Raw genomic sequence first — 25,507 nt, 5'->3', positions numbered from 1 at the left:
CAAATTTTAATGATTAAATATTCCAACATTGCAGCTTAGATTTAAGTATTTGATTGAATACCATCATTTGCAATATAATTCTGTAGTTACATACCTCATATTTACGATTCTATCTGATTAAAGGAGAAGATATTTAAAAATAATTCCTCCAGGGAAAATATGACCGATTTGCATACAAGTATACATCAACAGCCAAGATCAAAGTGGATTTATCAAAATATTCGATTATTTCGCCTACATTTCATTTAAAATAAACGCCTCAAAAATTCCCTTTATTTTGAAAACCTCTTGTTCAACTAAAGCACACGTTATGTTAAAAATGATTGATTTTTACAGACACATTAGCACCATACGAGAATGAAATATGCCAGTGATTTAGCAACGCCACAATTTAACAGTGGGTGTTAGGAACCGTTTTCGAAATATTTGAGATAGTAGAGCCGAATAAAATATGTCTTAAATTGTTTTTCACATTGTTATAATAGTTTTCCGACCGGGGGATGCACTCGTTGGAAACTAAAGTAGACAATGCGTGCGACACAATTTTTGTATTTGCGTATCTTACGTAATTGCCAAGGTTAGGTTCTTTGCAGATCAGGTGATTAGAATGCTTCGACTATCTTGTATCTGTCAGCTGAAATTAGTATTCTCTCCAATAAGTACATTTAAAAAAACGTTTCAAGTTCGCATCAAATTATCGTTTTTAGAACATATATCGTTTGTGATTACATGACGACAGAAATAAAACTAATGTTGTTTTTATAAAGAACAAATGTTGAAAAAACAGTTTTATGGACAATAATTACCGAATTAAAAGCAATAATTAACAAGAACCAAGCTCGCGTGTAATGTAACATATTTATTTACCTGCTGTAAGAAACTGATAATGTTAACTGTTGTGGAAATCATACTCCATTGTAATAACAATCAAACTCTTACTTTCTATTGGGAGGAACATTAAAATATTATAATGCTTATTAGTTTAGATATGTAATTGCCCGACCCTCACACACCTCTTTTGATATTTACACGTATGGTTTAATGTTGTTTACATTGTATACATCGCATCAATAACGTAATGACAACACACTCTCATTCAGTCTCATCGATAAATGCACGTGTCCGCTTCATCATGGTTTGTTTAGGGTTTTCAATTTCAGTCAATTTCACTTTGATTTGAATGTTGCCATACAGAGCGTGTAGCCTGGGTATTGTCAATGTCACTAGTGATGCGCTTTATATCAGATTCTGCTCTTAGTGAGAGATCTCTGGTCTTGAAATTGATGGGCGTCAATTGCATTTCAATTACACCGTGAGGAGTGTACTTCAGCTCTTCGTGTGCCGCCATCCATCCAAGCTTCGTATGGTGTAGGTTCATTGCTGAATTGTTTCTGGTGCGTGGAGAACTTAGGTAAACATGTAGATAATGAGAGAATTTTTTACCTGTGTTTTTGTTGAAAGCGCAGAGGGGTATTTCCTCCGGCAAAACTTCATATGTTATCATAATTGTTTGACCTTCTTGAAGAAAAATACACTTTAACACACTGGCGGTGATAATCTCTTTTACCATATTCCTTGTATTATCTTAACACGAAAGAATTACATAATGATGGTTTTAAAATAGCATTCCACATCAATAATACATCTATCACGTTGCACATCCACAACGATAAAAAAACACCCCATGGACACAAGCGATGATTTGAAACAGTTCACAACAGCGTATATCAACAAAATCGCCATGAAGAGATTCTAAAACATTTTCATAATCTTAAGAATTTGAAACACTCGTTGAATCCATCTTTTGATTCCATGACTTATCAGCAATCTGGCAACAAACTTAACGATTTGAAATGTTGGTCGTTGCATCACAATATCTCCAATGACCACAGTATTATGTATTTGATATTAGGCAGACACAGAGGTTCGGATAAAGTTGAAACATTACTTGATAAACTTAAACTACGGGTATGCATTGTTTTTGCGAACGGAGATTTGTAAATATATCAAGCTTATCTATTTAAATGTTTCTGAGTCTGCTACAATCCAAATTCGATTTATGTGAGTGAGTATGTTTTTTACGCCGCTTTTAGCAAAATATTCAAGCAATATCACGGCGGGGGACACCAGAAATGGGCTTTACACATTGTACCCATGTCGGGAATCGAACCTGGGTCTTCGGTGTGACGACTGAAAGCTTTAACCACTAGGCTACCCGACCGCCCCTCGGTGTAGGTACTGTAAAAGTAATAGGTCCAAAAGGCCAAATGGTTGTTTATTTGTTGTTTAACGCTACACAGTCGTATTCCAACTATATGACGGCGGCCTGTAAATAATCGAATCTAGACCAGATAATCCAGTGATCGATATTGAGAGCAACGATCGGGGTACGATGACATACAATCCACCTAGACACCGGGCCTGACCGCCCTAGCCATAAAATTGCCTCTTACGATCAGGATAGGTTGCTGGGGTTCTTTTCCAACCCGGAATCGCCAAGGAATAACAAAAGTATAGTGACAGAACACGTATGAATAGAAATGAGCTACAAATGTGCCTTTTAAAAAAGAAATGTTTTTTTTTCATTTATCATCATGCCATAGAACATGTCTCGGCCACAGTAGCATATTGACCTTCTTCGGTGATACATCGAGTTCGTTCCTCTACGTGGAAATCACATCTGCCCTCTGACTCTTCAAAGCATACAGCAGAATGCCCAAGGGACGTCCAATCGCCTCAATTTCAACAGCCTGGCCTTGACCGGTATGAAATTGAAATGGCTTTTCTGACACATTAGCAAAGACAAATATGACCAGTGGTCGTTACGGAGCCCTTGGTGGCATAACTGGTCTCCTATCTCCCTGTGTCCTCCCTGGTCCCTCCCCCAACCCCCGCCAGCGTCACCCTTGTTATCAACACCCTCCGCGATTCACACGCAATCGACACCTCATTATTGACACATTTGATATAGACAACACCAACACGTAAACATACTTAGTAACTATCGGCGTTACAGACACCACGTGACTGATGGTATCACAGAAACGCAATCTGCGATACTCTGCGATACTATGTGATACTCTGTGATATTCTGTGATACTCTATGACCGGGATTGTAAATCACGGCGCAATCGTTGATTCAACCTTATGGACTATTTGCTAATTGGTTTACACGGAGTCCAAGATTTATGACATGGGAGGCGAAATAAAAACACTCTGGACGAAGCCATGCATGATAAGTTGAGGAATTAAACAATTATTCCCCTGACGTTACTCAACGATCTGAACACATTACCGAGAACAATACACCACATTACGATAATTGTTTATTTGCGTACGGTTTGTATTTCTGTTTGTTAATCCGCTTTTAGAACGGCGTATTCAAACATTGAGAATACCAGCTGTTTAGTACAAATATCTGAATTGCTTATTAATTGCCGACAAAAACACGTTGTATAGAAAGGATGTCTTCCACTAAAGAATATATGATTGGTGATATCAATTTGCAGGATATCAAAACGGAAGCATATATGACTGTGATATCAATTTGCAGGATATCAATACTGAAGCATATATGATTGTGATATCAATTTGCAGGATATCAGAACGGAAGCATATATGATTGTGATATCAATTTGTTGGGTATAAAACCTGAAGCATATATAATTGTGATATCAATTTGTTGGGTATAAAACCTGAAGCATATATGATTGTGATATCAATTTGTTGGATGTAAAAACTGAAGCAAATATGATTGTGATACCAAGTTTAGGATATCAAAACTGAAGCATATATGATTATGATATCACTTTGTAGGATATCAAAACAGAAGGAACTGGAACATTGATGATATCTGTGTTAAAAGCATGTGTCTGTGATGTTATGAGAGGTACACAGACATATGAAAGATATATAACATGTTTCATTGGGATTTGGATTTAGTTGACAGGCATGAAAAGAATATACTGCATAATAGGTTTCTGATAGACAACGAAACCTACAACAGTAAATCAGCTGTCATTATTTGCCGTATTTAAGACAACTCGACGCGCAAGCCTAAACAGGATTACATCTGTGTACGATGGTGATACGACGAGGTTACGGCGGGGTTGAGGTTGGCGTAGTGGAGTTCAGGTTGGCGTAGTGGAGTTCAGGTTGTTGTTTGTGAGTTGACGGGCAGACTCAGCTGGGGTTGCCTAGACAATAATCCGATGAATATGTTTATTATGAACATGTATTATTGTCTCAACACCGGTATCAATTACAAACGCATGTCTATATATATATACACCCGATCACTCAAATATCACATTAATATGTATATATAAAAATCGGCACTGTCAATTTATTGTATTCGTAACCATATGGAAAACTCGACCTTATCCATAAACACGAACAGTTCATGAAATAGAAAACACTGTGTAATTCCCCCAGAGATGGATTTGAAATGCATTGTGGAAATATTTCGATTATGGTGTCGTTTTCCATATGTTGTGATGCTCCTTTCAACGTACGCATGTACATATCACAAGGGACTTGAAAATAGCACTCGATTTGCGCTCTCCGCTGAAATGAACATCATGACACTGGATGTACATTTCATGTGTTTGCCTTGCGAGCGCTAAGCTGGATACTCCCTTGTTATACGGGGAAGAGCACCATGCTTCAATTACAATGGGGAGATTCAGCAAAGGGGGCTATTGGTGTGCAATCGACATTGTTTATAGCACATGGTCCTATCTATACAGCCTTCCAGCAGTGATAGGAACAACGGGGTGTAAATAAGCGCCTGTCCTATTGTAATGATGTATCACAGTGTCGCATTTCACCAATATCTGAAATATATTAACTAAGTCTTGATGTGAATTTTCAGCTCTTGCCAAGTGCCGGTTTCATATTTGGTTACTGTTATTGCAAATTTAAATGACTTGTCTCAAATTGTTAATAATCGTGAATTTTGTCAAAATATTCATAATGCTAACTTTTGATTAACTTTGATATTATTATCTTCAGGCAATCTTAAATCATTGCAACTTGATTTAGAGTTATTTGATTTATATTTGAGGTGTATCTGTTTACTTTTAGATATATGGGACAGATAGTTACGATTCATGCAATACATGGCAGCGGCGTTATTGTCATTATTTGTAAACAATGAGTCGACATGTTATATTGTTTGTGTTAATTATTATTGTTGATGGCGATTTAAGGATACAACATGCATGCTAGTGTTGGCTGTGTTAAGCTATATGCCTTTCCTTTGAGTCAATTAATGAATTAACTATATAAATTTTACAGGATGTAACTGAAGTTTTCAACGTTATCGATAAATATCTAACACATTAGAAGGATGGTTAGTTTACGTTTTACTGCATACTGTGCATTCTTAACACTATTTTACATTTGATCTTATTTCAGCTTTCCTAAAAAAAAATCCATTTTTGCAGTCACAATCATACCGCACACAAATCAGTAAATCCAAAGCAGTGGTGATTAATAAATCAAAGAGACGGATTGAAATCATAATTGATATATATTCATTTTAAAAAAAAATAATGACTAGACAAAGCACATCACTTTGAAAGAGGAGTTGTTGCTTTACTCGTCATTAAGACCTGGGTAGAAAGATCACTTTCAAAATTCGAAATACTAGCCCACAAAATCTACTCTTTTAGAACTTTCACATTTCTATGCTTTGAAAAATTGATGAAGTAGAAGTGACTTTTTGAAATTCTATATTCAATATTGCCCGCGTGCATTAACGCAGCATCCTTGAAGGGTACATATTCTAATTATGTTTATTTTACTGTTCCTTCATATTTTCCATCACAAATGCAATATTTCGTTGTGACATATAATCAAAAAATGTCATATGTGTTTCATCAAGGGTAGAGCTTATGTGAATGAAGCTTACTTAAATGTATTTCTTTTCAATGAAAAAAGTATCTCTCGCAATGGAAACATCGCTAAACGAAATCTCTTTCAAAAGGTAATTTTAGGTTGAGAAAGCATGAAAAATACCACGTCAAGGGACACCTCTTTAGGTTAATGATAAAAACATTAAATTCATTTCACATTTGGACCGCTCACGGAAGCATTAATGCACTAGCCATATTCAAATCCTTTTTCCATGACATTCTCACCTCGCTCAATCCACTTTGCGATTTCATTGGCTGCCCCAGTCACGTGACTCTTCTTTGGTTTCGTTTCAGTGCGACAACCCTGTTCTACCGTGAAATCAAAGCGTACGAGCGAATCATCATAATTCATTCTAAGCGCAACATCGCTTGACGCTAAGGACAGGTTTACGATCTTATATTATTCGATTCAGATGAGTTCTTACTTCGTAAACTCGCTTTCAGCATGCTACGGACAAACAGCCGGGTTAGACAATTGCTCAGACGGGAATTACGAGCGGAATGGAAATTATCACTCGACTGGCAGTGTCTATTCCAGTTTTGCCGGGACCCGTTACCCATACAACGCTAACCGTGGCGACAGGATAACAGATCAGCAAAATGGCGACTTTTATTCTACCCCTCGCCTCACCCACCTCCCGGCGTCCAGTCCCTGTTCGTCCCCACCCCACATACAATCTTCAAACCACAATGCAGTCCCCATGAACACTACAGACCGCAATTGCGAACTACGGAGTAATTCGTCTGCTTCGAACGGGGGGTATTTCCCAAACGGTCAGCTGAACACAAGTCTCGATGACAGCCGGCCTAACTCTGCTCATTCCACTGGCTCACCCCCCTCAAGGCATGACACCCAGTCCCCACAGCAGCCATCGCCGCACCCCCCAGGACAGGGACACAATCAAAACCCGAGCCACAGGTCGGAGAACTTTCCCCCTCCACAGATATACCCCTGGATGCGGCGAATGCAATACAGCTCAGGTATGTAGTTTTTGTTTTCTTGTATATTTATTATGATGAGATTCCGTGCACCTGTTTGTGAAATGAAACACCCTTAGATATTATCACTGACGGTATTTTACAGGATTTATGTAAATAGAGTACCTCGATTTCCGTGGTATTGTTCCCCGCTACAAGCTGTTAAAGGAGACCCGACTATGATGTCGTGAGGTGATTTGTTTGGAATTTGTAGATTCATGATTGACTGACATTGACAACACTCGAGGTACATATCACATGTCACAACACTTGTACATTTCACAAACCCATTCACGCTGTGAAACAAGTGACACTGATTACTCTAAGACGAAATTGACATGGTGTAGTTTAAACTCTATAGTCAACGCTGAAATATGCAATTATCAAATTAGAACAATAAGGAATAAAATAGTGATTTAACTCTTACCTAAATGATCCTAACGTCATGATAAATACATATTTAATCGATAATGAAACGGGTGAACAAAAATCTGAAATTTTAACCTGAACTCTAGTCGTAAATTGCAACCGTATTACGTGTGTCAAACTGTATCCCTCCCTAGCAGTTTGAAATTCAAGTCTATAATTGTTTGACAATGATCATAAGAGAGCCTCGGAAGTTTTAACTTTCCGTAAAACTATACAAATTGTGGTGACTTATAGGACCTATTTGGCTGTCATAAATCAACAAAGTAACAATAAGACTGTCGCACAGTGCAGAATGTTGATGACAACGTCACACGGTAAATCCCCCCGTCCGTCCTTACACATATATGTATATATCATAAAACTTTGCATCAACTGGTTTCATCCGTTTAAACATGTCTACATGTCTCTGTCCATTACTTTCATTTCACGCACGAACAAAGAAATTCAATAAAATTTCTTATTCCAAATATATGCGGCTGAATGACTACCTCTATATGATAAGGTGTCGTTAAGACATTTCCAATGGTAAATATTTAAAACGTGATGTGTATGTTTAAGTTTTATGCTTGAATTCAAATTCTTTGATATAAAATAACGATAAAGCAAATGTCATAGTTGAATATCTATTTCGGCTGACACGCTAAGGGGAGATATGTGATCTTTCGCAGTCAAGTTTTAACACTAAGTCTTACTTATAAATGCAACGATTGATTTCAATCAAATAAAACATACATAGAAAGAAGTTATGCATTTTGTTCAGATAAATATGACAAAGCACTTAGGACTATGTCAATAGATTGTATAGTGGTACGTTCATCAGTAAGGAAACGCCGAACGGCATTGACAATATTTATAAAGAAAACAACGTTATTACGCAACCATGCGCAGAAACATTTTTTACAAATGGAGCGAAAAACATGTATTTAAAGAGAACTCGAAACAATCAAAGCGGCAGGGCCGTGTAAAAAACATCATTAATTATGTTGGAGTTTGTCAACAGGAACTTGCCTAAGGCTAAAACGTTGTCCTGATTTCAGCTTCTGAAACAAGTGTAAGCTTGACGAAAAACCTACGTCGTATTCTGTTTTGTCCATCCAAGCTCATAATGTATTTACGTAACGAAATTAAACAGAATATGAATAATAACAAATATGATACTGAAGCGGGTAAAAAAACATGACTAATGATACATGCATTTATAAATAAATATGGTAACGATGCATTCAGTGTGTAATTACATTATTCACCAATAAACATTTAATATACAAATATAGAATACCCTTTATGATAATGAAGGAGCCTCGAATACTGTGTCAATATGTGAATGATATCGAAACGGAGAGATTGAAATGAACACTCACTGGCGTCAATTTCATGAATAAATTTCCTTGCTGCTATGTAAACATCGTGAAATTGACAATAGGATATAAATCATAATAATCTTCATGGGGGAATACGTTGTGATAATTCATTTATTAGACTCCTCAAGGCAGCTATACCTCCACCATCCTCCATCTATATTTATGGATTGAGAAGGCCAGTAAACAACGTCGGCAAGCTCCATCGACATCATGAAATCGACATCCATTGCAATGAGCGTCGGGCACGAGCATTTGCAATGGCACATCACGCCGATCGCTCGCTATCAGTCTTGTTCAAGCCCAGATTTATGATCATGGAGATGAGAAATAAACAGTCTATTAAGCATGGTGGGGTTAAAAGACGTCTAAAGATTTAACTGGGGAAGGCAATCTTTACGATCGAGAATCAATGCTTGAAAACACGCCTCGTTGCTACAAGTGATACATAAATCCCATTTTATGTTTCCCATTTGTCGCGAAACAACCTCGAATCCCATAAAATAAATATCTATATCTAAATAGTATTCCCCGACCCTGTTGCAACTACATGAAATATTATTGGTCGGATCTGTCCGTTTAATCCACTATATTGTACTCAGTAATATATATACAGGGTAATATATTTGTTTGGACCGTTGTGAAATCAACAAGGCTTTTTTAGCGCGCGTGTTATCGAATGATCGCGATAGGCGTCAGAGAGAGAAATTTATTGGGCCTATTTCCATCCCATTCACTTCATGACTGTGTCCTCACATGCAAAATGACGATAATTTTCCATCTTTTGTCTTTGGGATAGGAAAAAGATATATGTACCCTCTAATTCATTCATAGATAACATTGCAGCACAATTACTCTAAGGAATTGGAATATTGGATATTTCCTACCTTATATAAATTATCGTTAGAAAAGAAGTGTCATATTGGAATTTAATTCATTTCATTATACAAAATTATGTTGATGACATTAGTCATTATCAATCCGTGTAACATTTTAATATGTATTTGCATGTAAAAAATGATGTCAATGACTTAGCAGCAAATTCAGTACGAGCTAAAAAATTAGTTCATGGAATCGTGTTATCGGACCAATTAATCTCTTCATTTTCGTATCAATCACCACATGATACAATTTCACCTTTTAAAACATTATTAGAATCCTGGAGGCAGCCATGCTCGTATTAATTATCACAACTATAACAAAATCGATGGAAGCCACTTAAACCATCTTAGCTATACAGTTGGGCGAATCCTCTGTACTCGCACCTCGTTTTAACGAATATTAATTCAATTACGATTTATGTAAAGAGACCATACAATTTATAGCTTTTTAATTAGAATACCCAGTCCTTATTTTGCATGTTAATTTCTTTTCACACTTTCTGCTCGTAGTTTTTAAATAGTGCTTGATATTCTGTTTTTCGTTATACCGATGAGAGTGTAAATGTAGAAAAAAACAGCCTGATAAATAGCCAGTCTAAGGGGAAGTGTCGGCAAAACGAGAGATCCTAACTTAGGGATGGGGGATAAACCGCCATCAAAAGAGGAAATAACAGAACAAATAGAAACGAAATGAGTCTGTTTAATTTCAGCTCGGCATCTGACCTTGCGAAGCGTTTCATCTTTGTAGATTTCAAACAGCTAACTACAGCCTCTAAGGGGAAGGTTGTGTTACACTCAACAATAATTTGGGCAAATTATTTACTTGGGCGTGGACCGATTGAAGTCATGATATATCTTTTAGAAGAAACACTATTAAAAGGGAGAATCTTGGAAAGACTCAACCTCGGTTACTGTGAAGTTTGATATTATCAAATATGATCAAAAGTCTGCAACACGTGAAATAAACACCATTTAGATAAGACTGAGGTGATATTGACATCTGACATATGACATTTACCTAAAGATGTTCACTCTGTTTTCCTCTCTAAGTCTTCAACGCCACGTCAATTTTTATTTATGTTATATTATATCATAATTTGAAGTGTTGAATTAGTGTTTAACTGGATATACAACGCTTGTAAGCGTGAACTTCTGATACGAATCAGGCGCAGAATATTAACGCTACTAGTAGGCCACACGACATAAACATTGAAGGCTTAATGTGAGAATGATACTTTTAGTAATGTGTGACATGTATATGCAGCTGTTTTTAATAGAGTGATGGTTCGTACATGTGTATATATTAATGTAACCCTTTTTTTCAAACAAAAGCAGGAAATTGCAATAATTGTGTTACTTTTACCGGTATGTTAAATCATGTTTATAAATATGTAAATTGCTATCAAAATTTTGTAGTTTTATTACAAATACCTCTCAAAACTAAACTAAACCTTACTCCCCCTAAATCTCATAACATTCGCGTTCCGTTTTGTTGTTTCCTCTCAAATGTAATCGAGCTTGAAAATGAAAATTACAACTCGCTCAGTCGGAAAATTGTTACATGTTCATAAAATGCCACACACACAATTTTCTGGCATCAGGGCATGAGAGTCGAAAGATTTTATTGATCAAAATTATTCCACGTTGCTTTTAAAGGAAAGCAATACTATTGCAACCACACTTTCCACGCAATGTCTAGTTTTCTCAATAGACGGGATTTCTAACCAGGTCCTATAACGGAATTGAAAACAACATTATGTCGTTAGGGAATGTGGAACACAAACGGCTCGCTATTGCCGTCAATTTCACGTGGGGCTGATGAGGTTTTGAGTAGCGACGGTCGGTCGTAATCTTTGATTATAGTAGCATTTATGACGTTCAGACGCCGACCTTTGATCAAACGGATTATGATTATTCGTGGAGTAAGATACATTGCATCTTTTGTTTCCATGTTAAATTCATCGTTTTGAAATGTATCACTCGCATGAAATACACAACGGAGAAATATATAACCTGTATTTTAATATAATATTCGATAAATAGAAACGATTTGTTCGATGAAGCCTATACACCTGGTATGACGTAACCTTGGGTTTCATCCATGGTAGCTCGACATTCGTTCTTGTCATTTCCACCCAAGTTGCGTGTGAATTAGCATCAGTTGTAAACAAGTCATCAACGGATTAGGTAACAGTTACAAATAAAGTACATATTATATCATAAAACGTAACCATGTAAATAATAATGTTGATAAATAATATTTCCGAAATAATTTAATTCACAAATATATGTGTATACCCACGTGCAGCATCAGAAATAAAACGCGAAATATATCCGGATGTAGTTACAAACGTAGACATTCTATTGAAACATCATGATCCTCATGACCATAAAACGAATATAAAGTCTCAAGTGTGAATTGAAGAAGCCACTCATTGTAGGCGCGATCTCGTGGCCTACTTAAGCACATACTGCATAAAACGGAAAAGTAAGTGGACAAATCTATAGTTTTTTCTGCCGTTTACCACTGACCCCTGGTGATTAAATATCCAGTATTTAAGTCACGACTTGGCACATTTTACGAACTTTTAAATACCCATTATAAGTCAGACTGTTGTTGAGGAAATTTACGAGAAGTTTTCCTTTGACTCCGACGCCTGAGCTTATCCGAGTCGACTATCGATAGCATCATCATCCACACTGTTGCTGTACACTACAATACCAAGAAGCCGGTGGCCATATAAATTTCCCCCTGTGACAATAGATCCGTCGGAACGTTGACACTTGGGAAAACCGACCCCTGAAAACACGTGACCCACCCTGATTCCATGTACTTTGGGATTTTGGCCGGGTTCTGATTTATACTGGCAGATTCTGTGATAAATGCCAAGTTTTTTTCTTTGTAAGATCCACCCCAACGTAGGTGTGGCTGACCAAGCGCTCGACGTGGCTTACAGACAACAGATGCTAGGTTCGTAGCGTTCACCGGTATTATTTATAATGGGCGCTTCGATATCAAGACTTACATCTGTGAATATGTAAGATTAAAGATGAGACTATCACCTCGGGAAGTAATTTACCATTTTGACAGAAAATCATTTATTGTAGGGTCACGCACATTCTCGTTGTCAATTACGGTATTTAGTCAAACAATACGAAGTCAAATGAACGCATCACGATTTGCTGATGTTTGTCTATACTTCGAACACGCTCCTGTACTTTTCCAGGTAAAGTATGATAAATGTATTTTATATCGACCATAAAACAGGAATGGCCCATTTACAACCATCAACCACGTTGTAAAAGTAGAATTCGTTTTACCCTAAACCATTAAAAACGTTACTGTAAAAATCAACAACTCTGGTTAAATCATAATAAAAAGAAACAAACAATGGGTTTGTTATAATAAACATTCGTATATTATAGGCAAACGTTTTTCCCATGTTTTTTGTGTAATAATGGTTATCCAGCACTCCAACGGTTTTTAACCCTCTTTCACACCTACCAAACAGGCACCAAAGAGAGAGGTCATCTGCGTGCGTTAGATCTTGGCAGTTCGAAAATGTCTTTCAGATTTCATCGCCTATATGGCACCGGTACCTTATGTGTTTCCAACTCTCGTGAATTGCAATCGGTGCATTTACATTTATTATTGACTTGCTGAGGTCTTGCGAAAATCTCTTTGGTTATAAATTAAGGCGTGAACACCCGTTCGTCAACCGTGAGGCTTGCTTGTGCCACGAGAATGCTGGGCCACCTGACTCCCTGATGGGGTGCTAGGAGATTTTATTGACATGTGAAAAGATAGAATTTCCACGAATGCAAGCTGTTTGGAAGCTGGAAGAGCACCGAGAGACGTCAGACCACATATGTTGAAAACAAACCTTCTTGTGTATGAAACAGAGTTTGTCGTATGCGTATATAATGGAACCTTTATAATGTGAATGATTTGATCTTGAATCAAACCTTTGGACTGATGAGCGAGTGAATTGTGTTTTACGACGCGTTTGACATTTTTCAGTTATGTCAGCTTAATGTGAGAGGAAAGACAGAGGGACAAGTCTAGATTATCGAGTGTCTAGAATGCAAATGTTTTACGAGTTTTTATTATCTTTCCGAAATATTTTATATTGATTGAAATAGATTACTAAGTTTATGGACACGAATGAATACCAAACAATTTAACACTTGAAAGTGTGTCGAATAAATTATAATAGAAAATAAATCTATTTAAAAATCACTTATATAAAAGATTCGTTATGTGTTATACTCGAAGTTGAATAAACAATGCGACAGTGCCGTATCAACAAGAGAAGACATATATCAACCTTACAGTGTTGTGTTACTATATGCTCAAAGGAATACTAATATATGTTATTTCTCAAAGATAGAGCTATTTTTCTAAGTTAAAATGGCCCATTGTAATCTGTGTCGTATTAGCATCGTATTCCCATTGCACCCGTAGATAGTATAAAGACAGTTGGGTGATCTATTTCTAATCTGCTTCAGTGTTGTTCTTTTTCCATCTTGTGATTGAAGCGTCCGATATCAAGTCTCGAAGGTCGTATTTCCCTCTACCAATCACAGTGTTCCGAGAATCGTATCCAGTTCCCATGGTTATCAAGATATATAGTCCAAGTCAATCGGCCGCGATCGCATTGTGACATGAGCGGGTTTTTTTCATATTGTCCCAAGGGCCAAATAAACCGCTACCATTCTACACTCAAGCGGGTTTCTTTGTTGCAACATGCAAAAACGCGATTAAATATATATCCGTCTTTGTCATGAGCAGTTGGTCGTTGTGTTTTGACGTTAACCGTCTAATGGAAACCATTTAGGGGAATACCTTTCCGAATTAAACATACATTTAGTAAATTGGACTAAGAAATGGCCTCCGATAGCCCCCTCATGAATCCACGGGCGTTCGTAAAAAATGAATTTGTCCAGAGAGAAAAAAAATTAGCCGAACGGGGCCTGTCGTCCAGTTCCTCCGCCTTGGTACTTCAAAAGACTACGAAGCTCATTTCATCTTTTTCCTACTGATTCCGGGGTTCATAATTTCCTGATATCACGTGACCATGTCGTTTGCATGTCGTTAGCGTAATGGACGGAATGGAAAAGTGTTGTATCTCTATCACTCACATGTCAATTTCACTTCAAGAATCTACGCCAACATTTGAAGGTTGAAAGAGACATCAAAATATTTTCAAGATGTGATATAAGATGGCAAGCAGCAGGGTTAATTAGAAGGGACAATTTTTCACGCACCCCTTCCGACCGCGGAGTTGTAATGTTGCGCAGATATGAGAAAGTGAGCACGAAGGGAGATAACCCGGTAAGCGAAGAAATCGTACCACTAAACATTATATTAAGCACTAACCGTTTCTTTCATGTTAGAATGGGGTTGTTATTCTCGACGAGGCTGATGTCAATGAGCTCCAACAGATTTCTGTTAGTTCAAACTGCTTGGTGTGGATTTCACAAGCCTCATTAAACAAATGAAAAACAGGTGGTATAATAACACATAAAGAATATGTTAATACTGGTTCCATGAAGAGTTTGTTTTGAAAATATTGGTGAGGTGAAGCTCTACAAACATTACAGTAACATAGAGAAAAAAGGACGCAATTAATAATATATCCTGAAACTTGGTGAATCGTTTCCTCTTAATCGCTTTCTGAATTATTAACCCTATACTTACGGAGGATACCCGTATACTCATGGACAGTACTGCCCGGAATGTAAAGTTTCCTGACTCTCGGGATTCATTCTACAAAGTAGTAAACTACGGTTATAACGAACACGCTTATAACGAACTGACGGATACAACTAACTCACTTTTTAGGCCCGACTATTTGCTGTTGTTATGCTTATAACGAACTACGGTTATAACGAACTAAAAATAGTAGTCCCTTTGAGTTCGTTATAACCGTAGTTTACTGTAATGGGGTTTCAAATGTGCTATGCAAATATGGAAGGGATCATGAATTCAGGCCTTTAACCAGACACCCCATTTTGGATACAATGTGTGAAGCCCACTTCTGGTGTCGGCCGCCGTGACATTGCTCGAACATTGCTTTAAGCGGCGTGAAACAACACCCACTCTCTCTCACACTCACCGACAGTGCGGTATCACATTCGAACCCCTTACATTGAAATATTTCTCTCGCGTCAAATATTTCAACTATCTACCTTGTAAAAAAATCGAATCTGGACCAGTCGAACCAGTCGAACCAGTGATTGATAGTATGAGCATAATCCCACCATCGCCTACCTTGGCACACAATAAACCACATCACCAAACCTGACCATGTTAACTCGCCTCTTACGACACCCATCGGGCCACCTTACAATGAATCAAAACACCATGGTAGCGATAGATCTCCCCTCAAGTATCATGTAATATGGGGCGGTCGGGTAGCCTAGTGGTTAAAGCGTTTGCTCATCACGCCGAAGACCCGGGTTCGATTCCCGACATGGGTACAATTTATGAAGCCCATTTCTGGTGTCCCCCGCCGTGATATTGCTGGAATATTGCTAAAAGCGGCGTAAAACAATACTCACTCATGTAACATCACAACTATGACACCGGGTGTCGTTTTTCACGTTCCGGAATATTGAAAACGATTATTAAATTTGATAAATATAAAATGCTAGTGCAAGAGAATAACCCAGATTATCCGCCGAAACAGATTCCGTTTGGTGTAAAGGGCAAAATAGCAGTGCCAATTCCATGTACATGAATGGAAAACTGAAAACCAGTAACGACGCCAGGTGTTCTCGAACCGAAATCATTAATAATTTGAAACATGCATCCATTCCTTTTTTCCTCGTCTGATATATACTTGAGATATGTTCCTGTGCAGTTCTGAACGAAATCGTTAAGAAGCACAAACTGTCATATCAAAGAAAAAAATTCTCAAAATCTAAATAACATTTTCCAGCTTCCACGTGTATATGACTGCCCTCGATATAGGATGACATCTTGCCTCCCGAAACGCATTTCTGCGTTCAATAATCAGAAAACTAATACCAAAGCAGGACTCTATAAAAATACCTGCACATATTTCCCACACTAACCTATTAACAACCCAACCCAACCCTCCGTCTGGTGAAGCTTGAGTCTGAGCATGGACACGACGCTGGAGCCTGACTCGGAGAGCCGAAACTGGCCAAACGTTTAGAGGAGACACCTTGTCTAGTCTTCAAGCTTGATACTAATCGTGCTGCTATTGCAAGGCCAGTATCGGGCTCCTATGCTAGCGGGTATGGATAACGCTCGGCGGGATGTATAAAGGCTTAGGTGATGTATTGGTACTCGCCTGTATCTTGTGAAATATTGCGTTGGAGATTGCAATCTTTCTAGTACATCTGCAAGATAGCAGTTTTATGAACGGTTAATTCGCTGGGTTTACCCAACCACCAGGAGACAGTGGTGTTCGACTTTTGTCGTTGATATCAACGTCGCCTAGTTGTTTCCAACCTGCTGAGAATTGCGATGATTGCGTTTTAAGATGTTACAGAAATTTGAAATATTATAGATCGTGTGTCGTTTGATATTATCCCTGGATTTTTTTATAGCGACAAGCCGAGAAAAAGAGCTTTTTAAAAAGACGTTAAGATAAGTTGGTACTGTAAAATGTGGGTGTCGTTTTCAAAAGCGATATGATATAGATGTCGTAAATAACATGAAGGGTATCATTGTTAGTATTTTGCGAACTTCTTTTTTTACATTTTATGAATCATGATTTGTCGGACAAAAATGTCAATCTACAATAATCTACTGTTTTAATTCACTCCCCTAGATTTGCAATTTCTACTTTTTGAAAATTAACAATTTTTTATAATAATATTGATTATAAATGCAAATTAATTATGTTACACAAAAGGCAAAATATAATTCTGTACTAATTCAGTGACCTGAATGTTTTTATTGATTTGCAATGAGACCTGAAATTGAGAAAAAAAAATAATTCTATGTTAACGTGAAGCCATTTATTCCATTTCTGTAATTATCCTGCGAGGGAATGGGAAACGCAACACGTTCCCTTCCCGCTGTTAAAACACTCCTACTTTTCGAAACTTGATACTTCATCCGGGACCTCTCGCCAAGAATTGAACAGGTAAAGCTATCCTTACAACTCCTTATTGTCAGGAAGAGATAACGGAGCCTCCACGCGACAATTTATTACTTTGATCATGGCATCAGCTTGGTAATGAGGGACTCAATGCCTGGATCTGGTTTCATAATCAACACAGTCTGAAATAATGAAATTGATTTTTTTTCCCGTCTTAATTAATACATTTACCCATCGGTGGTTATATGTTCATACGTGTTCTCTGATGGCTCAAGATATGAAAAATGAAAATAATGAAAAGAAAACCGGATTCAATTTTCTAATGTTATTCATGAAATATTTTTATCTTGGCGCCGTAATATAGTGTCTCTAAGTGCTATGTCCCTTCGAAATGTTACGCCCAAATCTCCAAAGAACTCCGGAAAGCGGGGTAAAATGATAAAAGAATTGGCCAGACTTTGTGTCTGTGAGTAATGCACCCAGGCGTGGCTGTCGGAAGCCAGATTCGATCAGATGCGGGCAATATTGGTGAGAATCGAACCACAAAGAATTCGGATTCCATTTTAGATATATCGTTTAGCTCCATCCTCACACCCTGTACCCTATCGTTCAATTCCTCACTTCGGCTTTTCAACATCTTAAATATTTCCGTTTTCCTTGTCTTAAATGTTAACGGCATACGCAAATGAATTTATCTACAGATATATGTTAAAGTTAATTAATTCAGAAGACAAACAGGTCGTTAAGCTAGATAAGAATTCAAACCATGTTTGCATAATGGTCTATTTCGGTGCGCTATATTCACAAAGTTGACATTGAGATATAACTTTGTCATTCCCAATATGTTTGCTCATCTATGACTATGGGATGTTACCTTGGCATTGTTGGTTTGAAAGCATACCATTTTCCAGAGACATTTGACATCATAAAGGCTGGATCAGACAGTGGAATGGAGATATTGTGATCAGTGTAGGGCAGTACAGCGGCGGTGTTTAGACTGCAAGATACACGCATGTATAAATGTATGTCGACGTATCGAAACCTCGTTATTCCGGTAACCATCGAAAAGTTCGAATTTACCGTATTTCGAGACAAGCGGATGCTGGGATGATCTGGGGCATCAACAAACGCTCCTGATATGACCTTGAAGTTAAGTAGTCTTAAACGTTATAAGGAGTTATTGTGTTTTCTGTGTATATGATATACATGGAGTGTGAATTATGAATTATGTGAGCACATTTCAAGTCAACAATGTTAGCAATGCTGGCTGTCTAGGATACATTACCTGTATGGCGAAAGATGAAATAGAAACTGTTTCCATGACAACTGTTGTTGATGGTTCAATAATATTCCACAGTTTGTTTTATTCATATGTTTCGTGCAAATATAACTTACTCCATCACCCCACCCCTCCAACCACGCCTCACCCTACTCCACATCCGACCACCGCCCCGCTCCCACAAACACCATCCAACCATTATCACGCTGGTGTGAGACACGTTCAATGAACACGCAACGCTTATTTTGTTGGTATGTTACGTCTAAATGAATATTTACGAAATATTTACGCGGACTTCATATTTGCATAAATATCTTCTCAAGAAACAGTCCACTTTCTCGAAGCCTATCAGTCCGGCTTAATGGTATCACCACATGTTTGGACCCTTTCTGCAGTCATTAATATTTTACGTTATAACACTGTTGGTTTCACTATGGGTCCTTCTCAGGGGGATCATAATTCGCATCCTCAGAAACTGTTCTGATCATACGACCATTCCTTTCATATATTGTAAATCCCTTGGTTTCCACGTCGAAATTCTGATGTCAACCATGCGGCCATTTCTATCTTATATTGTGAAACCTTTGCTTTCACTGTAGTCATTCTGACGTCAACTTTACAACTATTCCTCCAATATTATGAAACCCTTGATTTCAATGTCGATCATTCTGATGTCAACCGAACGACCATTCCTATTTTATAAAGTGAAACCCTTGATTTCAATGCCCACCATTCTGGTGTCAATCATAGGACCAATCCAATCTTATATTGTGAAACCTTGATCATTCCGATGTCAACTATTCCTGTCCTATGCTGTGAAACCCTTGTTTTCGGTGTCGATCATTCTAATGTTAATTATAGGACCAATCCACTCTTGTATTGTGAAACCTTTGGTTTCAATGTCGATCATTCTGATGTCAACCATACTACCATTTCTATCTTATCTTGTGAAACCCTTAGTTTCAATGTCGACCATTCTAATGTTAATTAAAGGATTAATCCAATCTTGTATTGTGAAACCCTTGGTTTCAATGTCGATCATTCTAATGTTAATTATAGGACCAATCCAATCTTGTATTGTGAAACCGTGGCCATTCCGATGTCAGCTATTCTTGTCTTATGTTGTGAAACCCTTGGTTTCAATGTCGATCATTCTAATGTCAACCATACTACAATTTCTATATTATCTTGTGAAACCCGTGCTTTCAATGACTACTGTTCTGGTGTCAATTATAGGACCAATCCAATCTTATATTGTGAAAGCTTTAGTTTCAATGTCGACCCTTCTGATACGACCAGTTTAATCTGTTGCTTTAAATTGGTTTCATGTTGATTCTTCTGAAGTTGACCATAGGCCTTTGGTATCGTATTCGTTTAAACGGCCCAGTGTCGACGCTCATCGATCATACTATCAGTCCAATCATAATTTATGCAATATGTAACCTGGTGTATAAACTTATATAGCCTTTATAGATCTATCTCTGGAAACATAACAAGTTTATATACACCAGGCTATCTCTTATATCACATGTCAATCATTCTTAAAAAGACAGTTCCATATTTTATGTATGGTACATTGGCAGATACAGTATGCATCATCTAGCAGGACCTTTACGGCGGAGGAAAAGAGTTTGAGCCGATATCGATCCTTCGTTTGTCGATGATATGATCGTGCTTCGCCTCTTATAGGTATTACTGGGGCCAGCTATAAATCACATTCGTTGATTGAAGTGGCTGAGCAGCGAGGGATTAAAAGGTATCATCTAAAAAACCCGTAAGTCATATCACGACTGTTTCCGTAATGGGAAATTAGGAGATGTATACACGGCATGCGTTCAATTTCACATCACCTTAATTTCTGCTGATAGACCAGAGCAAGATTTATGATGGAGGGAGGCGGGGGGATGGTATGGAAATACGCCATTTCTCTTTGATATTTCAACACGAGACGGCGTTAATATGTTCCGGATTTTTTAAGAATTTTATTGGAAACATCATTTCATTTTTAACACAGGTTAAGCTATGGACCTTGATGTAAAAGGTTCTTGAAATAGTTATGTATCTCAATTTTGGAATAACTTTTGGAACGAAATAATTGTTAAGATGACTATCTTAATATATAGAACTTGTTATGAATAGTCGTAATCGAAGTTTCATTACGATTTCGACATTAATCGAAATCCGAAACGACATGCATTTTTTTCGGAAAGAAGTAATGTTCATTTCCAAGAAAGTGGATTAACAAATTAAAAAAAAAAACATGTTTCATTTAGGGAGAATGCTTTATCGTTAGGGTGCACAGAAGGGACATTCCCTGTGAAATATACCATTCTAACAAATCATACATTACCGAAATGGGTTGGTGTCATCTTTGTTCAATAAAGAACAAGTTATACGCCAGAGGACAAAGCTTAAAACGAGCGGTATCATCTGTCTGGTTCATATACAGGTGATGTGTTATTATTATTATCATTATTGGTGACAAGAGGTTTATTGATCCTGTACCTGCGCTGGGCGGGCCAAACGCATCAGGCGTGGAGCTCATTACTGATGTGTTCAAAATTATAGTTTTTGACGACGCATGATGGGGACAGTGGGAGAGGGGTAATATGGGGGTTGGCCTCAGATATAAACTTAAGAGGGAGGAGGGTAAGGGACTTTGACAGTTTCTCGTTTCTCATCACATACAAATGTTCGTCATTTTCATGTCAACAGCGAACCTCACAACCTTCAAACAGTTCTTAATAACTCATAATATGTCCATGGCTACCATTGTTGTGTCGTGTTTCATATTCTCTTCTTAAAGATGAGGTTCTCCCATCAAATCATACATTCGCCATTCAGTGTTCCAAACAACGACCATGCTCATTCCTAAACTGGATATCAACCATATGCTCCAACATAACATTATTTTCTTTCCTAACCGAAATTCCACATTACATTTGAACGCGGGCTGAGCAGTAAAGTCGACCATTGTCTTTGATGCCAATAACACAGGACTATATACGGATAAAAACGTATTAAGTATGCTTTGTATATATAAATTGTAAATACGTAATAAAAAGTACATGGTTTTTGTCAAGATATATAGAATTCTCTAGGAATGGAGACGTGTTACCTTAATCCATGTTGAAATGTCGTATTTGCATTCAAGCCTTGGTTCAACTTAAGCCAACTGAGAAACGCTGGCCGACTATTTTCCTGCTCGTGACAAATGCTCACATTTGCCGTTGCCTTTAATTGAACAAAAAATAAAATAGTTAAGCCCTCCAAACTTAATTTTAATACGACTGTTTTAGACAGAAAGAAGCAACCTCTAACGAAGAATAATAGATTTTTGAAAGGGAAATTGGCGCGGGTTGAAAATAAGGTGTTCACAGCGAAATTACAAGAAAATAATTGTGAAAAAAAAGTGGCAAGAAAAAGCGACAATAAGGTTAGCGAAGTAAAAGAAACGCATTTTCAGCGCAAAAGCGACAAGGAACGACCAAGTGTAAAGTTGATGATATAGCAAGGCACGAAGGATTTTTCCAACCGTCCGTTCGTTATATGACCAGTTCTCGAAGGACCCGCTTCAAATTGTACGTTGTCGCATGGCACGCTGAAATATTGGTACTGTGCTGGAGAGTTAGGGAGAAAATGAACGAAAATTAATGCGTTTTCTTTGTTGTCTAGGGACCGCAACTACGAACAAGCGAGGAAAACATTTTGTCACTCGCCTTTAGCCCCAGTGATGACTCGACTGGAACAATAATTTGATTGGACGAGAGAAATACATTTTTCTTTCTCGCTCTGCCAATAATCTACAGTGAAGTTTTAGCGAATCGGACAAAGCATGGGTAACAATAGATTACATCGTTGATTGCTGCAGCAAGGGGTATTTGTCTTCGGTGATTCTGAATTTCAACCAAATTGAACTCCTCGCTACCCCGATTTCTTTCTCCGCGCTCCTGTCTTCGTCAGGAAATTTGTAATTTTGGGCGATGAATTTATCACGACATTCCTGCCATCCGTGGTCGTGATAAATGTATTCTCTTAAATTGAAAGTCTCCCTGACTGGCCGTAGTAACACGACGTGAGGAAAAAATAACAGTAGGAAGTAATCCCACAGGGAAATAATTGTTAAGATCACGGCCAGATCAGGCCGAATTGGTAAAAGCAATTTGGCTAATTTGCATAGAGAAGAAGAGAGGTCTAACTCCTAGATTAAAAACGCCAAAAAGACGAAGATTTTGTCAGTTCAAATAAAACTTTATCACTCCTTTTTGCATACCAAACATCAAATTAATTTCTAAAGCAATCTTAGGTTTTGCTGAACAAGAACTCCTTTAATTCGTGTTTAGTCTTGTATAAATCTCTTTGATGACCGACGTTATCGCAGCTTTGAAATAGTACATGATGATGTCTCGATTCAGAAGATGTAGTGTCTCAATATGTTAAAATGTCCGATTGTGGCATTTTAATCAATAGATCGATTCGAATTCACATTTTTAATTAGTAAAAACAACAAATCATGATTTGGTACCCTTTCAAATAATGACATCAAACTGTTGATTGTCAGATTGTATGCGTAAAGGTGTATTCCCGTTATATACATAGCACTCGTTTTGCTACTTTAAGTAAACATCTGAATAATGAATTCTAACGATGTGACCAAAAGCGTCAGACAGACTTTTTTTTCTAATTCGCAACACGTCAAAGTTAACCACGCGGTATCGAATGAGAGAGACTTTAAAAATCGATATTCCGAATTTGATCTTAGGTGAACATGGCGTCACAGTTTAAGATCCATAATAGAATGCCTCGTTTTTTTCACTTTTTCTGTCTGCAGAAATGATGATTTATAATTTGACATGGTTCCACTCCCATCCTGTTTCCGATAGTTATTGATTAAAGCGATTGAATTACACACATCTAGAGACTTAGAGAGACTGCCCGATTCAATGTTCCGTTCATTTCCTTAGTGCTAATTTGTCCGTATTTACTTTATCAAAAAGATAATTAACACTGTATAATTTCAATAAAACAACTGATAAAATAATATGGGCCCTTGTGTTTGTGTGATTTTAAAACACAAATACTTGACCCACGACAGCTATCATCGCGCCTATAGTCATCATGTGTGTATATTTTTTTATAAACAAAACAAATAAAATGTCACATCGAAACAACGATTTTAGGTTGTTTCACCGTCTTGTGAAATGTACATCGTTGTTCATTACATTCAAAAGGATATGTTGGTACATTGTATGAAATTGATTCCGTGGTATTTACACAATGTTTATTAGCTCCAACAGAGTGGATGTCCATTTCACAGCAATATAAACGTGTCGATTTCGTTTCATCACTAATATAGCGGAATAGTGTAAACTAGCATAAACGTTTGTAATTGACAAGAAATGACCCTGAACCGGCATATCAAGTTGTCCTGTTTATAGCAATTGGCATCAATCATCAGATATTATCCACTTTGATTTACGAAGAGTTAGACAGATACCTCTGTACGGGAATAGTGGCCTCTTTGTCGCGTCGATTTCTGTCATACGTGGTAATACATTTCATAGGTGCAAGATCATTAATCAGGAACAAGAGAAGGATTCAATACCCAACATCAACCTGTCATTTTTGCTCTCTTTCGGGATAACTCATCTTATTACAGAGACTATATTATCAGAAACAAATTGGTCACACTGATGTAATATGGACCATATGTCTGCTATTCAATTTATCCAGATAATCACGTAGGTGCATAACCATCTATTTCTTTTGATCTGTAACGAAATACATTTCTTCTGCTACGTCAGTGTTGTATATTAGCATCTCCCTTATGCCGCTTCCTTCTGTATGTGCGATGACATATATATGTTGACTTATTGTGTTTCCAACTCAGGTACAAACGCCTCTGCGATCCCACAACGCTGTACGCGGTGAACTTGAAAGCCGTTTTATTAGCTATACATATGTATCAAAATGAACTATTCACTGTCACTGCTTTTTATAAAATATCTACCTACCTACCTACCTACCTACCTACCTACCTACCTACCTACCTACCAACCACCTACCTACCGCTCTCTCTCTCTCTCTCTCTCTCTCTCTCTCTCTCTATATATATATATATATATATATATACACACACACAGAGAGAGCGAGAGAGAGAGAGAGAGAGAGAGAGAGAGAGAGAGAGAGAGAGATACTCTGTTACACTGATTTGGAACTGCAGAGACGATGCTGCTTTGTTTTAAGCAAGCAATTACTGCACAAAACGCAATTTTTACTGATGTTCTAAAATAATTGATTATCGAGGTATACTTATATATGGCTTGAGAAATACAGGTAGGTAAATTAAGTATTTCACAGCCCACAGTCAACGCACAATATCCTCAGCAAACACACACAATGGTATATACTGTGTACGATCGACGGTAGTGGTTTCAGAGCGACACTTACGTGACAATGAGATCGTTGGCGCGAGGCCTTTCATTGATGACCCCGCTCCCGCCATGCACTCGAGTTACGGTGGGAGTTCGTGAGTTGCCCAGTCAACCGTGGTCCCTGTGACACGACGCGATCTCAGGTGCGAATA

General features: G+C 37.7%; 1 protein-coding gene across 1 annotated transcript in view; it reads left to right on the top strand.

Annotated features, from left to right (window-relative positions):
• The window catches only part of LOC139463455 (homeobox protein Hox-B4-like), a 43,772-nt gene that overhangs the window by 12,437 nt on the left and 5,828 nt on the right, over positions 1 to 25,507 (top strand). Inside the window, exon 2 of the mRNA XM_071244723.1 lies at positions 6,213 to 6,899. Within this exon, the coding sequence (XP_071100824.1) occupies positions 6,332 to 6,899 (568 nt within the window). The 5' untranslated portion in view covers positions 6,213 to 6,331. The remainder of the gene's footprint in view (positions 1 to 6,212; positions 6,900 to 25,507) is intronic.

Source organism: Haliotis cracherodii, unplaced genomic scaffold, assembly GCF_022045235.1.
Source record: "Haliotis cracherodii isolate W230 unplaced genomic scaffold, xgHalCrac1.p SCAF_16, whole genome shotgun sequence".
NCBI classification, from domain to species: Eukaryota; Metazoa; Mollusca; class Gastropoda; order Lepetellida; family Haliotidae; genus Haliotis; species Haliotis cracherodii.
Note: the sequence above shows the minus strand (reverse complement) of the source record. Positions and strands in the feature narration are given on the sequence as shown.